Source organism: Sceloporus occidentalis, unplaced genomic scaffold (assembly GCF_023333645.1).
Source record: "Sceloporus occidentalis isolate IW3139 unplaced genomic scaffold, rSceOcc1.0.p SCAF_4, whole genome shotgun sequence".
Classification (NCBI taxonomy): Eukaryota; Metazoa; Chordata; class Lepidosauria; order Squamata; family Phrynosomatidae; genus Sceloporus; species Sceloporus occidentalis.
In genome coordinates this window covers 138,987,061-139,003,047 of record NW_028316984.1, presented here as the reverse complement: position 1 = coordinate 139,003,047, position 15,987 = coordinate 138,987,061, and the positions used below count along the sequence as shown (strand labels likewise).

At 43.7% G+C, this 15,987-nt stretch overlaps 1 protein-coding gene across 1 annotated transcript in view; it reads right to left on the bottom strand.

Moving 5' to 3' along the window:
• GALNT16 (polypeptide N-acetylgalactosaminyltransferase 16) overlaps positions 1-13,179 on the bottom strand; it is a 247,414-nt gene extending 234,235 nt beyond the window's left edge. The window contains exon 1 of the mRNA XM_089521755.1: positions 12,834-13,179. Within this exon, the coding sequence (XP_089377881.1) occupies positions 12,834-13,049 (216 nt within the window). The 5' untranslated portion in view covers positions 13,050-13,179. The remainder of the gene's footprint in view (positions 1-12,833) is intronic.
• Positions 13,180-15,987: the final 2,808 nt, after the last annotated feature.

The window sequence follows — 15,987 nt, the reverse complement described above, 5'->3', positions numbered from 1 at the left end:
TTCTACCAAGGAACTTCTGGGAGCAGTAGTCCAAAATAGAAAAAAAATAAAAAATCCAAGCTGTGCCTAATAGAATCTAAATATCTGAAAGGGCTGTCTTTTCATGAAGCTGCCCACATTGTAAGATCTTCCTCTGAGGCTTTTCTCCAGCTTACTTCTACCTTCAAACATAAGGCCAGTTGTGACTATAGAAAGAAGCTTTTTAGCTGTGAGGCTCCACTTGTGGGACACCTGCCCCAGAAATGTCTGCCCAGTGCCATCTATGTTGGGTGGCAATACAAAAATGTTTACCCATATCTCTGCAGGATACTTTCATTCTACCCTTCTATCTCATGTCTCTAATTATTTCTTAAGGGTTTGCTCTAACATTGCTGCTGCAGCTGCTGCTGATGTTTTCTATCTGATATTGTGGCTCCTATTTTAAATGTGCTATTATAGATATGTAATTGATGTTTTTTTTAATCTATTGTAAATTACTTTCAGAATAAAATGCTGAAAATGTGGGAAGGAAATACTCCAGATGAATGAATAAATGAATGAGTGAGTGAACTAGAGATATATTTCAGTGGTGATTCTGGAGGGACTTCACAAACTTTGGAAAAGGTTCTAAATGCTCCATCATACAATTTAAATGTCTTTAATGGGAGATGAATAATAATTGAGTCCATAACACAGAATGTGGAAATGATACTTTTGGATTACACCTTTCAGCCCCCTCCCCCCCCCCCCGGCCTGCATAGCTATTGGGATTTGTACCCCAAAGAACTAACTTCTCCAAGCTTCATTACAAAGTGAAGGCTTGGGAAAACAAGTTTTCCATAGTTATGAAAGATGCAGAAAATCCTGGAAAAAAATGTCCTTCAATGTAAAAGTGAGACATCTTTAGCTCCATTTGACCACTAGAAAATATTCCCCACCCTATGGGAGTTCATTATCACTATACTACAAGTGATCCTTGCAATTGCACCTCCTAACTGGCCAAGAACTCTGTAACACAAATAAACTTTTAGGCTTTTCCTCTTTCTTTGCATGGGCTATCACACCCTCCAATGATACTGGTTTGGCAGGGGCAGTCCCAGTTAATCTTCTGCCATCCAAGTTTTTCAGCTGCTTTTAAAATATACTAGTATCTCTCTCTTCCTCACACATGCCTCCTTCATCCATGACTTACTTCAGTTGCTGCAAACTGAATTCAAACGGCAATTCAAACTGAATTCAGTAAGAGCAAGAAGAGAGGAAGACAGAGTTTTGTCCTTCCCAATAGGCTTGTTTGTTTTCCCCATCTTTCTTAAACTCAGTGCTTTGTGTGTTCTTCGTCATTAATAGCTGCTGCCCTTTTGTTGCCTGGCTATACCCTTTTGGATCACACGCTGAAGTGCTCAGCCACATGTGTCCCCACATGTTTTCATGTGGAAAGTGTTGGAAGGTATAGGATCCTGTATAGGGTTGCCATACCTCCGGACCTCGAAACCGGGAAAAATGTAGGACAAAAATTTCAAATGTAGGACACATAAACATGTGCCCTACATTTGAAATTTTTGTCCTACATTTTCCCTCACCGCTTGGGCTCCGCCCCCGCCGCGATCGCAGCGAGGCCCAGGGCCCAGGCGGCGCGGGAAAGCCTCCGCCTTAAGGAGGCTTTCAGTCGCCACCTGGGCCTCCAGCCTCGCCGCGATCGCGGCGGGGAGCGGAGGCCCAAGCGGCGCGGGAAAGCCTCCGCCTTAAGGAGGCTTTTAGTCGCCGCCTGGGCCCCCGGCCTTGCCGCGATCGCGGCGGGGAGCGGAGGCCCAAGCGGCGCGGGAAAGCCTCCCTCAGCTTGCCACATCCTGCCCGGGGGAGGGGGCAAACTGGGGCGGGACCGTGCGGACCCGCCCCAAACCGGGAAAGTCCCGCCCCCAGGCGGGATATGGCAAGCCTAATCCTGTACCACCATTCCAGCATGCATTTTTTAAAATTATGCCTTCCCCATAGACTGTAGAGATGATAAATCATAATGTGGTTCTACTGACACAGTCATTAGAAATACTGGAAAATCCCAAACAAGTTCTCCTTTTATGTCAATGTTCTCAGGATTTGCTTCAAGCTACATATTATCAATGACAGGGCATGAAACCTTGTCTAGTGGCCATGCTGGCTAAAAGATTTTAGGGCTTCTAGCCCAGAAACATAGGCGCGTTACAGACGCGCCGAAGGGGCGTGCTAGGGTTAGGAAGGGGCGTGTTAGGATTGAGAAGGGGCGTCACTTCCTGACACCCCTCAACCCTAGTACGGACCGAGTCTGTACAAAATGGCGGCGCCCATCCGCACGGGGGCCACCATTTTGACATCCAGACGCATAGCGTCTGGATGTCGCGCAGCGGAAGTGACACCGCAAGTGCGTGACTAGCGCCTCACGGCGCCACTTCCGGGGCCCAGAAAGAAGTGCCATTTTGGCACTTCTTTCTGGCTGCACCCGGGAACCGCGCGGTTTGGCTGCTGCGGTTCCCGGACACAGCAACCGGCGGCGGTGGCAGACTGCCCCTTTTGGGCGGTCTGTAACTCGCCGTAATTTGCTAAGCTCTGGTCCAAAGCTAGGATAATACAACCTGAAGCTTGTGAAAGAAGGAAGGACGGAAGGACAATTAAGCATGTACAGACCACCTTCCCCTAATCATTACAAGAGCACAGACAGAATATATTCATCTGAGATTCAGGGGATAGGGTTATCCTCCCATTCACACTACACAGTTACAGCACTGTGATTCCACTTCACTTGCCATATAAACATCCTATGGAGTTCTGAGATTTGCACTTTAGTGAGGAAAATTTAGAATTATCAACTAGAGAACTTGAATGCCTCACCAGACTACAAACCCCCAGGAGTCCATCAGTTGTAGCCATGACAGTTAAAGTGGGACTATAGTGCTTTCACTGTGCAGTGTAAAGGGGCCCTGTCAGTAAGGCATGCTGGTATCTAGCATCCTCACATCTTTGACTTTTTAAGCACAGTGCTTTTTGTTATTTCACAGCCCCAAACCTTTGAAAGACACACAATTGTAGCAGATATGGGTTTACATTTTTGTCAAGCAATTTCCAATGATAAATACAGTTTTATCTCACTTTTAAAAAAAGCCAATGCCCTTCATGCTTAGGTCAGCTCATGTAGTATTGCTTTCCTGGAAAGAGAAGAAAGAACATATTGGTTGCCTTGGTTCCCCACCGTTAAAATCTCCAAGCTGATTTGATTTTATCCTGCAGTTTAAGGGGGAGGGGGGAAAATAATGACCAAAGCCACAATAGCTTTGAAGGGGGGGGGGGGTTGAGGCAGACAGCTTTATCTGCTCTGTTTGTCTTTAGCATAGATAGCTTTTTAATCCACTTTTACTTAATATGTATTTGTCTATCACACACTGGCATCCTGCCCTTCCTGCATAACTTAAGCAAGTCCTATCCTATACAGTTCTTGCTTCCCGATCCTAACCATACCTTCTAATAAGTATGCTTATTAGAGCTGATGCCTTTATTTCAAAAGTGTTAAGGCCATCCATGAGATCTGGCTCTTCTTTGTCTTCAGAAGAAGAAGAAAAAAAAATTGAATGTGAGTAATTTAACCAAAACCACATTTTTCTGCTGTTGTTTTTCAGACAAATATGTTTTAAACCTTCACACAGGACCTGCAGTTTGCCTCCCCATCTCTCTCCTATCTTGACTCCACAATTGAATCATCTCCATATAGACAATTCTAAATCCTTTTTTCCCCCCAGGAGGGGCATTGAGGAGGGAAATGTTGCATCTTAATGATCTCAGAGAAAACACTGAATATATGACTGCAGTTTCCCAGCAACTACAGTTAGTAGGCAACAGTTAGTAGTTAAAAGGAAGAAAGCAAGTTAAAATATGGTTGGCATGCATATATAGGATATAGTAAAGATAAGAGTGATAAAGAATTTAAAAATCATGTGATAAAGAAACCACTGTTAAATATCTAGAATGTAATTAAGGAAAAAATATAATGGTATTCTACTATGGATTTCTTCAGATAAGGACATAATAGAGAAAATTGGATAGACCAGTGATGGCGAACCTATGGCACGCGTACCAGAGGTGGCACTCAGAGCCCTCTCTGTGGGCACATGTGCCGTCGACCCAGCACAGAGTTTGCCAGAGTTTGTTGGTAGAAAGCCAGAGCGACATGGCACTTTGCAATAAATAAGTGGGTTTTGAGTTGCACTTTGGGCACTCGGCCTCTAAAAGGTTCACCATCACTGGGACAGACTATAAAGAATTATTGATGGTAGAACCACAGGGTAAGATTAGAATAAGATCCAGAGAAGAATTAGAAGGATTAGGAAAGAAAATACATTGGTTGGAGTATTATCAGATGAAATCTTAGGCCCCATACAGACAGGCCAAAATAAAGCTGCTTCAAGTCTCTTTGGAGGTATGCTGTTTAAATGATGCATGCATACTAACAGTCCAGAAGCCACACCAATGCCATGATCCAGTCCTAAGGACTAAAGTGCAGCTTTGGCGCAACTTCCGAACTCTTAGTACGCATGCATCATTTAAACAGCATACCTCCAAAGTGACTTGAAGCAGCTTTATTTTGGCCTTTCTGTATGGGGCCTAAGTTTAAGGAAGATATGACAAAAGAAAAATTCGAAATATAACAGAATCCCATGGATAAAATTATCTGGGATAAAGATACAGGAAAAGTGTCAAAAATATATAAAATATTGATACAAAGAGAATTAGAAACAGAGACAGTAACTGATGCAATGGTGAAATGGGCACAGGAATTAGGTCATGTTATTTTGTTTGAGAATTGGGAGAGGGCTTGGGAACAATCCAGTAAATTTACAACATCACAAGATCTCAAAGTAAATGATCTTAAAATTATTAATCGCTGGTATTATACACCTTTAATAGCAAAAAATTATAATCTACAAGAAAAAAACTGTTGGAAGTGTCATGTAAAAATTGGGTCATATCATCATGTTTGGTGGTCATTCCCAGAAATAAAGAGATATTGGGCTGAAATACATAAAGCAATGAACGGACCTTGAATATAAAATTCCCAAGCACGCCCGAATTTTATCTCCTTAATATGACATTTGATTTATGAACAGACATAGAAAAGAGTCATTGGAGAATGGTGCTGTACCTAAACCTCGAATTGTTTTGGCTAAATATTGGAAATCAGAAAAAATACCAAAAATAGAGGAATGGATTGGAAAAATATTAGAATTAAAAGAAATGCATAAAATAAAGATTTGGAAAAATAAAAAAATTAGAAAAAGAATGGGAACCTGTGTTAAAATATCTGAACGATATTTGAAGATTAAAGATATGTATGTGAAAATAAAAGCCTTAAAATGAGTAGACATAATGGAAATAAGATGAGGGGAAAGATGAATAAGGAAAAAGTAAGAAAATATTTCTGAATGAAGAAGGGGCTATGTAAAGCCTTGCTATATGCTGTATTATTTATGTATTATTATTTCATAAGGATAATTCTTATAAAGAAAAATGAGTAATCTGGAAGCCAAGAATGAAGATGTAAAGATAAAAAATAAGAGAAATCTTTTATGTAATGATTGAAAATAAATAAAAATTATTTGGGGGGGGGGGGAGGAAGAAAGCAAGAACCAGAGTATATATTTGGGGAGGAGGAACTCAATAGTTTTAACAGTACTTAATTATTCATATCAACCAGAGATTCATGAGATTTAGGAAGAAAGGTTGCCCGAGTTCCTTTAAAAACTGTGGTCCAAAACTGAAGGTGCAACAGCAATTAAACTTCTTTGGCTCTGAACAATTTGATCATTTGGGGGGGAAACCCACAAATTGTACATGTAAAATGTTGGGAATCAAGTCCAAAAGAATCAGCAAGAATGAGGGCCAAGAGCTTTTTGCTAGTGTGTGGGCCACACCTAAACTGGCATAATCTCTACAGCAGAAGATAAGGCCAAAGCAGCTTTATCAGGGCCAAAATTAAAGGGATTACAAAAGTGTGGGATTAGTTCCCTTGCTTCCTTATAAAATATCATAAATAAAAGTGGATTTACGAATACTGGCTGCACCTGCACTGCAGAAATAATGTAGTTTGACACTACCATGGTGCAATGCTATAGAAGTCTGGGATCTGTAGTTTGGTGAGACATTTAGCCTTCTCTGTCAGAGAGCTCTGGTGCCACAACCAATTACAAATCCCATTGAACTATGGCAGTTAAAGTGGTGTCACACTGCATTATGTTTACAGTGCAGATGCACCGACAGGCTGAGATCCAGCATTGGTTGATGTAAGTGTATCATACAGCTACAACTGCCAATGCTAACCAAAAAAACCTCACCTTGTAAGCATCATAGCCCCTCCCTGAAACAGTTATTTCCATGTTGTCAGAGAGAAGAAGATAAGCAGGAAGGCTAGATGCATTGTCACAGGCATCTGCAGAAATCTCTAGTCCTCAGGACAGGGATGTAACCGGGGGGGGGGTGTTCTTGGGGTCCGGACCCCCCCTTCCATTAAAAAAAGAATGGTGCATGCTACTGCGCCGCCGTGCCCAAGCCCCATTATAATGGTGGCACTTAGTCTGGACCCCCCCTTCCTAAAATCCTGGCTATGTCCCTGCTCAGGAAGTCATCACAACAGGTCCAGCCACAAGAAAACAGCTGGATGCAATCCTGCTCTCATCCTCTCCATTCTTCAATAAACACAGTAATTTCCATGTTCAGTGCATTGCGCTACTTACAAAATGAATTTAAAGAAGAGGATTTTGGTCACTGCATGGCAGAATTCTAACCTACACAACCATAAAAGTGAATTATTTCCTTAAAAATTAAAACTAACCATAACGAATTAAAATCTCCATTTGAGGTTCACCAAAGTTACACATGGGGATAAATCATAAAATCAAAGAATTCCTAGAACAGTATTATTTAAGGCCAAGGAAAACTAACGACAAAAATACACAAGATTCCCTAGGTTTGCCATATACTACCATTCATATTCATAGCTAATTTTTTCTATGACATTTTTCATCACAGTATGATTGGATATAGTTGTATTCCATGTTCATTTATAGTATATATTACGAATTGTTGGAACTGTATTGTATTTGCATTTCTGTGATTATTCACTTTTGTTCACATACTCTCTGCATGGGCTGCTGGTATTTGCATTTATTTTATCTGTTTGAAATACTATATACTGTTCATAGCATTTGTTTGAGGTTGTTTAATTATTTATTATGGTCTTATTTTGTATGAGTTCTTGTGTCTGAGCTCCTTCCCACTTGTATTTGTTGACCTGTATCAGTCCTTTTGCCATATTTGTACAAAGGAAGATATGCCTGTTGTTGTGGTTCTGTGCCTTCCAGTTGTTTCCAACTTATGGTGACCCTCTGTTGTTGTTGTGTGACTTATGGCAACCCAAAGGCAAACTTATCATGGGGTTTTCTTGGCAAGATTTTGCAATGTACATTTGGCCCTCCATATCCACAGATTCTACATGCATGGATTCAACTATCCACTGCTTGAAAATGTTTTTTTTTTAAATCCCAAAAAAAGCAAACTTTGATTTTGCCATTTCATATAAATAACACAATTTTACTACTCCATTTCATATAATGGGACTTGAGCATCCATGGATTTTGGTAACCATGGGGTATCCTGGAACCAAAACCCAGCAGATACCAAGGGCCCACTGTATGTCCACATATTTTGATTCTACACTCATTACTCTGTTCCTTTTTCCTCTTTCACGTGAGGGCCTACTTCACTGATAGAGCCCTTGTGAGAATGAAAAGTTTGGAAAAGTTACTTTTTGGACTACAACTTACAGTATACCCCTGCTAGCATGAACTACAGTGAGTATGTTAGCTGGGGATTCTGAGAGCTGTAGTGCAAAATGTAACTTTTCCAAGCTCTGGGAGAATGTCCCAGATCCAGTCCTTGGCATGTCCAAGTAGAACTCGGGAAATCTTCTGTCTGAAATGCCAGACATCCACTGCTAGACAGACAAATTTGTTGTTGTGTGCTTTCAGGTCATTTGTGACCCTAAGGCAGGGTTTTGTATCCTGCCTATTACAGGTTTTCTTGGCAAGATTGTTCGGAGGGGGGTTGCCTTTGCCTTCCTCTAAGGCTGAGAGATGTGACTTGCCCAAGGTCATCCGATGGGTTTCCATGGCCAAGCAGAAGTTCAAACCCTGGTCTCTCAATGTCCTAGTCCAACACGCAAACCACTATGCCATATTGGCCTTCTAGACAAACTAATACAGACTTGGTATAACAAAGCTTCCTGTGTTCACCATTTATGGCAGACTGACATTCCTTCTCAGCCAAAGATGGAAATTGTGCTCCAGATGTCATTGAACTGAAACCCCCAGCTTTCCTCGCCTTTGGATAGACCAGTTATGGCTGCCATGATTTGCAGTCTAGCATCTTGAAGGCCACATGATAACTGCCCCCATTATGGGCTATCCAAAATATTCCAGCCTGGTTACTCTGAGATGATTTTTATTTGCTGCAGCCATCCAGACAAATGGTTCAAGCCTAATCTACTTTAGGATTTCTATTCAAAGTGGAGAGGTGAAAAATGAAAACACTGAAAGCATCCCTTACATTATTGCCCCAAGCCTGCTGGTGCCAAACTGTTGCCCATGTGTCAAAGTCTTTAGGGCTAGGACAGAAATCTTGTGCACTTCATGCAAGTTGCAAGGAGGAGGCCGATTAAAGCATACACAAAGTAAACATTAGTCAGGAGATCTGTGAATGGGCTCTCTTCTCCCTAAATATCTTTTCAACATGATATGAAGGCTGTTAACCAGCCAGTTTTTCACTGATCCATCCAATGAAAACTGCAATCTGCCACGTTCCCAGCTCTCTTAGGGGTAGGAAAGCCAACATACACCCTGCCTGAGACCGGGATGAATAAGCGTGAACAGAGAAAGCCTAATGTGTAATGTAGCCTTCCCTTGCTGAGGGCCCTTCCAGCTGTGCTGAACTACAACTCGCATCAACCCCAGCTGTCACAACCACTGCCAAGCTGGCTGGGGATAATAGGGAGTTGTGGTTCAACACAACTGAATGATACTAGATTAAGAAAGGCTCCCTTGCCTGTCCACCTCAGCAAGGCAGAAAGCAAAGGAAGGCATCCTTTCTTCTTTTGCTCCTTCTGCCTGCTCTTTCCAATTGCTTCCTCCCCACCCCTTTGTGGTTCACTATTCCGCCGATCCATTTTTCCCCACATCACACAATCTGGTGACATTCTTACCAATGGAACTGCTTGTTATTCACATTACATCCCAGTACAGTGCCATTACCCATTCACTACATTTCCAAATCAATAGAAGCACAACTGCTTGAGGTCATGGCAGCAAGAACATGGCTCTTTTTTGGCTTGATGCTTACAGCTGTAGACAGCATTGTAGAAACGATGCCATGTATGTATCAGAGAGAGAGACAGAGAGAAGAAAAAGTCATCCATCCAAGAAAGATTAAGTATCACCACGCTGACTTATTAAATAAAGTGAACGTTGCTCAAGTCCAGAAGGAACATCTAACCAAGCTTGTGAAGGAGATGATATTTTGCTGCATTCTTCCCACTCATTCCTCTTATTATTATATTTCCCCTGCATCAGTCAGGAATGTGGAGCAAGCAGCTCTCAGATCTGGTGGCTCTGATACAGCAAATATAATCAATCCAGATAACTGAAAGAAAGAAGAAGGCAGCAATGGTTCTGTTTCAGTGGATATGGAGAACAAATCCATCCATAGATTTTGCTCTTCCTATTAAAACAATAACAGCAACACTGTTACCTCTGCAATATTATTCTTCCCAACGCTATTCAATTTTGCATAAATGAGCTGAAATAATGTCAGCTTGGAAATGAACATTTTGCATGCTTCTATGCACTCTGTGCAGTAATAATAACAACATCATAATAATCTGCACCACCTTTCATCTAAAAATTTCAAAGAAATATTTCAGTCATCAGAATAAAATAGACCCACTCCTATGCAATAAGGGCTAATTTACTACCTTCATTTTGACCATTAAAAAATAGAAGGTGCGGAAAGTTAAGATGCACTTTCTCCCACTGAAAATTAGATCTGAGACAATATTTCCATTTACCACTTATGTGTCCCATGAAAATAGGCATGATAAATCAACCCAATTTGCATGTCTTTAGCCCTCAGTTAGGCACCTCAGCTCTCAATGGCCCATTACTGTAGCATACTTAGAACTCAGGTGTTTGGAACACTTAAAAAGAAAACATATCTGGTATAGCTTATCAGAGCAGTTTCACATATGTGAAAAATTAAGGACGGCACCGACATCAGGATATATGTCTCCAACAAGACTACCAGCCAAGACTTCTGATTTCTAAAAGTCTTGCTTTTAAGACACTTTAGCCTGTTTTATTTCTATTTCAGTTCCATTTCTGCATCCAGGTAATACATTAGAACAGATAAATGACACATAGTGTAATTTCTAAAGTGCTTTTGGCCAGGTCATTCCCAATGACTTTCTGTTAGTTTTATTAAAATGTATTACTTTTATCTTAGGCTATCTTACAGCCTGAATGAGATGCAGCTTTCCATGGCAAGAGGGACGCCTTCATCTAACAGAGATGAAAGACTTCTATGATTTTCCCCTCACATAAGAGAGAAGCGCTCTCTCTCATTGCAACGGCGTTGTGGATGGGGTCACAAAGAGCAAAGCACAGCTCTTTATAAAGGATATTGTTGATACAGTACCCTGTACAGCCGAGAGAGAATCAGGAGCTGGAAAACTGCCAGCTGCTTTGAATGCACATACAGACTTTTACCGTGTCTGCAGAAGATTGCTGGTCCTTGTGCCTCCCACGGTTGGTAACCAAGAAAGCCTCATCCTCCTTTAGTTAAAAATTAAAACTCCCAAACAAGCAGGGTTTTAATGCACTTAGCATCAGGGAAGCTTAGCCCTGGTCTGCACAACTGTGCATTTATTTATTTCACTCCCGTTGTGGCAATCTGTCCTATGCACTTGGCCAAGCATGTCTGAACTGTTAAGACATTTTGAATCATCCCAAGGACCTCTCCATGCATTATATATGAAGCAATTTTTCTATTCTGTCAGCCTATTGGTCAGTCTCCTCATATACTGACAGGCAGCCTTGTTCCAGGGTCTCAGCCAGATGTTTTTCTCCCAGCCCTGCCATCTATTTTTATTTATTTATTTATTTATTTATACCAACAATGCCTAGAATTGAACCAGGGACCTTCTGCATGCAGAGCATGTGTTGCGCTGCTGAGCTAGAGGGCCCTCTCTCTGCTCCAGAGGGATGGAGGAACCAACAGCTATGAGTCACTCTTCTCATGCAGAGAAATTTGCAAACCCTGAGGGATTTGGGCTGCATCCACACTGCCGAAATAATCTGGTTTGGTCCCACTTTCACTGCCATGGTGCCATGCTGTGGAATGCTGGGCACTGTAGCTGGCTGTGGCATCAGAGTGCACTACCAACTACAGTGCCCAGCATTCCACAGTGTGGATGGGCTCAGAGACCGGCAAAGTCAGTGTCCATCCCATTTCGTACATTTCCCTCAAAGCTGAGAAAGAACTAATGCAAACTCTTGGCATTTCTACCCCTTCCACTAACTATTTTGTTGATTCGTGGCAAAGTAGGAGCCAGTCCTGGCCTCAGTTTAGTGCCAAAGCTGACATAATTAATGGCTCTCCTAGACATGTCCCACTGTATAGGAGCATGTTGCAGGGCCACAAATCTGAGAGAAGTGCCACACGCACACGCACAGACACACACAATCCATGTTTTGGCCACCACATTGTTAATGGAGAGAAAAGCTGTGCTAGATCTAACTGAACCTCTGCAACTGAGATCCTGTCCATACACCTGAACATCTCCGGTTTTCCTCCAAACATGCAATGAAGGGGATTGTAAATGCACATCAGCTCCTGTCATAAGAAATGTGTTTGCCTGCATGGATACCACAAAGGTTGTTTTTCTCATCTAACTGAAACAGATGCTCAAGGCTGTGCCAGTGGAGCAGGAAGGGAATCATGACTGATCTGCACATCTGGAGCCAGATGTGCCCATTTTTGCCATGCAAATCCCCCAATTCCCAGCTTGACCTCCATTTCCCAGCTTTATTGGCTGGCCCAATCCAGTCTGGTGTAGTGTCTTGAGTGCTGGACTCTAAGACCTGGGTCTGAATCCGAGCTCACCCGCAGAAACCCACTGAGTGCCCTTGGGCGAGTTACGCTCTCTCAACCTCAGGCGATGGCAAAACCCCCTCCAAAGAAACTTGCCAAGCTTCTGAAGGCCGCCAGAAGACTGAAGCAGCTCAAAGGCACCCAACCTCATCACCAACAATAACCCATCCGAATGCAGCTGCCAGCAGATTCCCATGGGATCAATCACTCTGTGCTCAGACAAGCGGGAGGCATGTGCACCAGCAGTTAGTGGCCCAGTGTGGACAAGACCCCCATCCTTGCCATGGGGTGATGCTTTCCTGTGGACCCAAGACTTATCCAGTCTGGTCCAATCCATTCACCCCTTCCTCCAAATCCTTGCAAACTGGGCTCTTGGATGCAAACTCATGCTGAGGAGTGAGGCTGTCCACACTGAAGAAATAACCCGGTTTGACCCCACTTTAACTCTTTGTCTGGATCTTGGCTATGGAATTCTGGGAGTTGAGAGTTTGTTGTGGGGCCCAGAGCGGAGCAGAAACTCCAACTCCCAGAATTCCATAGCCAAGAGCCAGACAAGGAGTTAAAGCGGGGCCAAACCGGGTTATTTCTCCAGTGTGGATGTAGCCTATATACACGCATGCCCCCCACCTCTCCCTTACTATGATGCTGAGAGCCAGGGTCCTCTCCTCTTTGTCCCCTCTGCTGCTGCTGCTGCTGCTGCTGCTGGAAGAGGAGGAGGAGGAGGAGGAGGAGGAGGAAGAAGCCGAGGAGGCTGGGGCTCGGTGGGGCTTGTTGTCCTGCCACAAGTAATAGAAAGTGCCCAGGATCCAAGCCACGGTCAGGATGGCGATGGCATTGGCCCGGAGCCTCCGCATGCTGCCTGCCTGCCTGCCTGCAGCCCCTGGAAAGCGCTGGGCGAGTGGGGATGGGATGCTCTCCCTCCTTCCTCCTCTCTTCTTCTCCTTTGGCTGCTCCTCCAGTCACAGCTGTTGGTTTGAGCTCTCCGTCCTCTCTCTGTCTCCCGGCTCAGTCCTCCTGCAGAGCGCGAAGAGGCTGCCTCTCCCGGGTCCTAATGCTCTGCCTTCCCTCCGCCTTGCAGCCACACGGCAGGAATAATCCGGGTTGACGCCGATTCAACTCCAGGGAAGGGCAGGTTGTTGCCTTTCCCTCCCAAATCAGAGTGCTTTGGTTGGAATATGGAAATCACGTTCCAGGAACCCTTTCGGACTAAACCATTCTAGCCTATGAATCCAGGGATGAATTGTAACGCTATGAATCCCACTCTGAATCCAGGGAGAAACTGTAGCCCTGTGAATCCCACCCTGAATCTAGGGATGAATTGTAGCACTATGAATCCCACTCTGAATCCAGAGGTGAATTGTTGCACTATGAATCCCACTCTGAATCCAGGGATGAACTGTAGCCCTATGAAACCCACTCTGAATCCAGGGATGAACTGTAGCCCTATGAATCCCACTCTGAATCCAGGGATGAATTGTATCACTATGGATCCCACTATGGATCCTGGGATGAATTTGTAGCACTATGAATCTCACTATGAATCCCCGGATTCCTAGTGTGGGGAGGCACTAGAATTCTCTAGCAAAGAATTCCAAATGTTCTATTCAATGAAACTATGAACCAACAAGGTGAAAGTGCCACAACAAACTGCACCTCCAAGAATCCCATATCCTGGAATGCCATATTTCAAACTGGAATACTTCTGCAGTGTGGATGCAGCCCTGGAAGACACCCACAGTTGGGACTTTCCTTGTAGCAGCTCATCCTGAGGGGACTAATTCTTGTTGTTGTTGTTGTTGTTGTTGTTGTGTGCCTTTGGGTCTTTTCAAACTTAAGGTGACCCTAAGGAGAATCTGCCATGGGGTTTGCTTGGCAAGACTGATTCAGAGGTTTGCCACTGCCTTACCCTGAGGCTGAGAGAGTGTGACTTGCCCAAGGCCACCCCATGGCAAGCCTATCACAGGGTTTTCTTGGCACGATTTGTTCACCACTGCCTTCCTCTGAGGCTGAGAGCATGTGACTTGACCAAGATTCGCCCAGTGGGTGCCAAGGCTGAGCTGGGAATCGAACCCTGGTCTTCGGAGCGATAGTCCAACATTCAAACCACTACACTACCCTGGCTCTGCTGTTTCCTTTTTAGCTCAGCTCAGCCAGGGCAGGGAGTCTAACATGCATAGCCTATTTCACACACACTGCTTTGTGAGATATAAACCTGAACACCAAAGTGAGGCTAGACCAAGCCATGGCATTCCCCATCATCATGCATGGATATGAAGAGCTGGACAGTAAAGAAAGCAGACATAAAGAATGTCAACTCATTTGAGATGTGCTGCTAGAGAGGATAGCTGAGGATGCAATGGACAGCCAAAAAGACAAACAAATTCCATAGCCTTGAGCCACAACACTTAAAGTGGTGTCAAACTGGATTATTTCCGCAGTGTGGATGCATCCCTGGAAGCCACCACAGATGGGACCCTCCTTGTAGCAGTCCATCCTAAGGGGACTGGCTCTTGATGTTGTTGTTTTTGTTGTTGTTGTTCTCATCTTTGTGTGCCTTCAAGTCACTGATCAAGCCTGAACTGTCCCTGGCAGTCAGGATGACAAAACTGTGGCTGTTGTACTTTGGCAACATTATGAGAAGGTATTAGAAAAGACAATGATGCTGGGGAAGGTGAAAGGCAATAGAAAGGGGAACCATGAAGAGTAGCCTGTGGACTGGGACTTCAACCAAGGTAAAACCATTTTTCTTCTTCTTAAATTTGGACCGAATTCGCATGTTTTACCGCTCCATCACCAAAATGTTCCTGATGCCAAAACATAGAGGCTTCTTGAGGAATCCCTTGTGCTCTGCCTACAAAGAGGCCTGTGACCTCATGGGAATGGAGAACTATTGGATTGCAAAAGAGGGGTCCTTGTTGAGATGCAAATGGACTTTAAATTTCCTGGGCTTTGAAAAACTCTATTGCGCATGGCCAGAAGGAGGAGGCGCCTGCCTGCAAAAGATATCCTCTCCATCATAACATCTTGAAACAACATGCAGGCATCTGACTAACATCTCCAATTGTTTTTTCCCTCCTCTTTGATTTGTAACATCTTGCCTGATGAAGAAGCCCATGGAGCTTCGAAAGCTTGCAACAAGTATATTGTGCATTTTGGTTGGCCAATAAGGGTATCACTGATGGATTTTTGTTTGTATTTGTTAAATGGTCAACACAGCTACCTGTGCATATTCACATGCCAAATGGTTAGCCTCAGTCAAAGAGGCCACAGGGATGAGCCTACAGGACCTGAGCAGAGCAGTGGAAGACAGGGGGACTTGGAGATGTCTCATCCATAAGGTCGCCACCATATGAGTCAATGTTGACTTGCGCACTAGCTTTTATTCAATGCTTTCCCACAAGCTTTGTGCAAGTTACAGCGACCTTAAGAATTGAGAGGAAGGAAAAATATTATGGTGCAATTCGTTTGGCTTAAGACTTTTATAAAGCAGTGGAAAGCCATTTATTTGTTGCCCGAGGCAGGCCTGGGAAAGCATCCTATCAGCCTGAGTGCTGCTAAGGTTGCTCATTCATAGACACAACACCAGGATGATTTTGCATGCCACTGGTTTCAAATTTTTTGCCTGCCTCCCAGGATGTTACTGCTGCTGGTGGGTTGTGGCAGCTCTTGGCACACTGGGAAAAGTGGCGAGCCAAGACTACTGAGTCCTCAGACTTAACAAAACCTTATTTATTGCTAGCCCAAAGGGTTCAGATTCAAAACAAGAGAGCTGAAAACAGGAATGACTGGGAG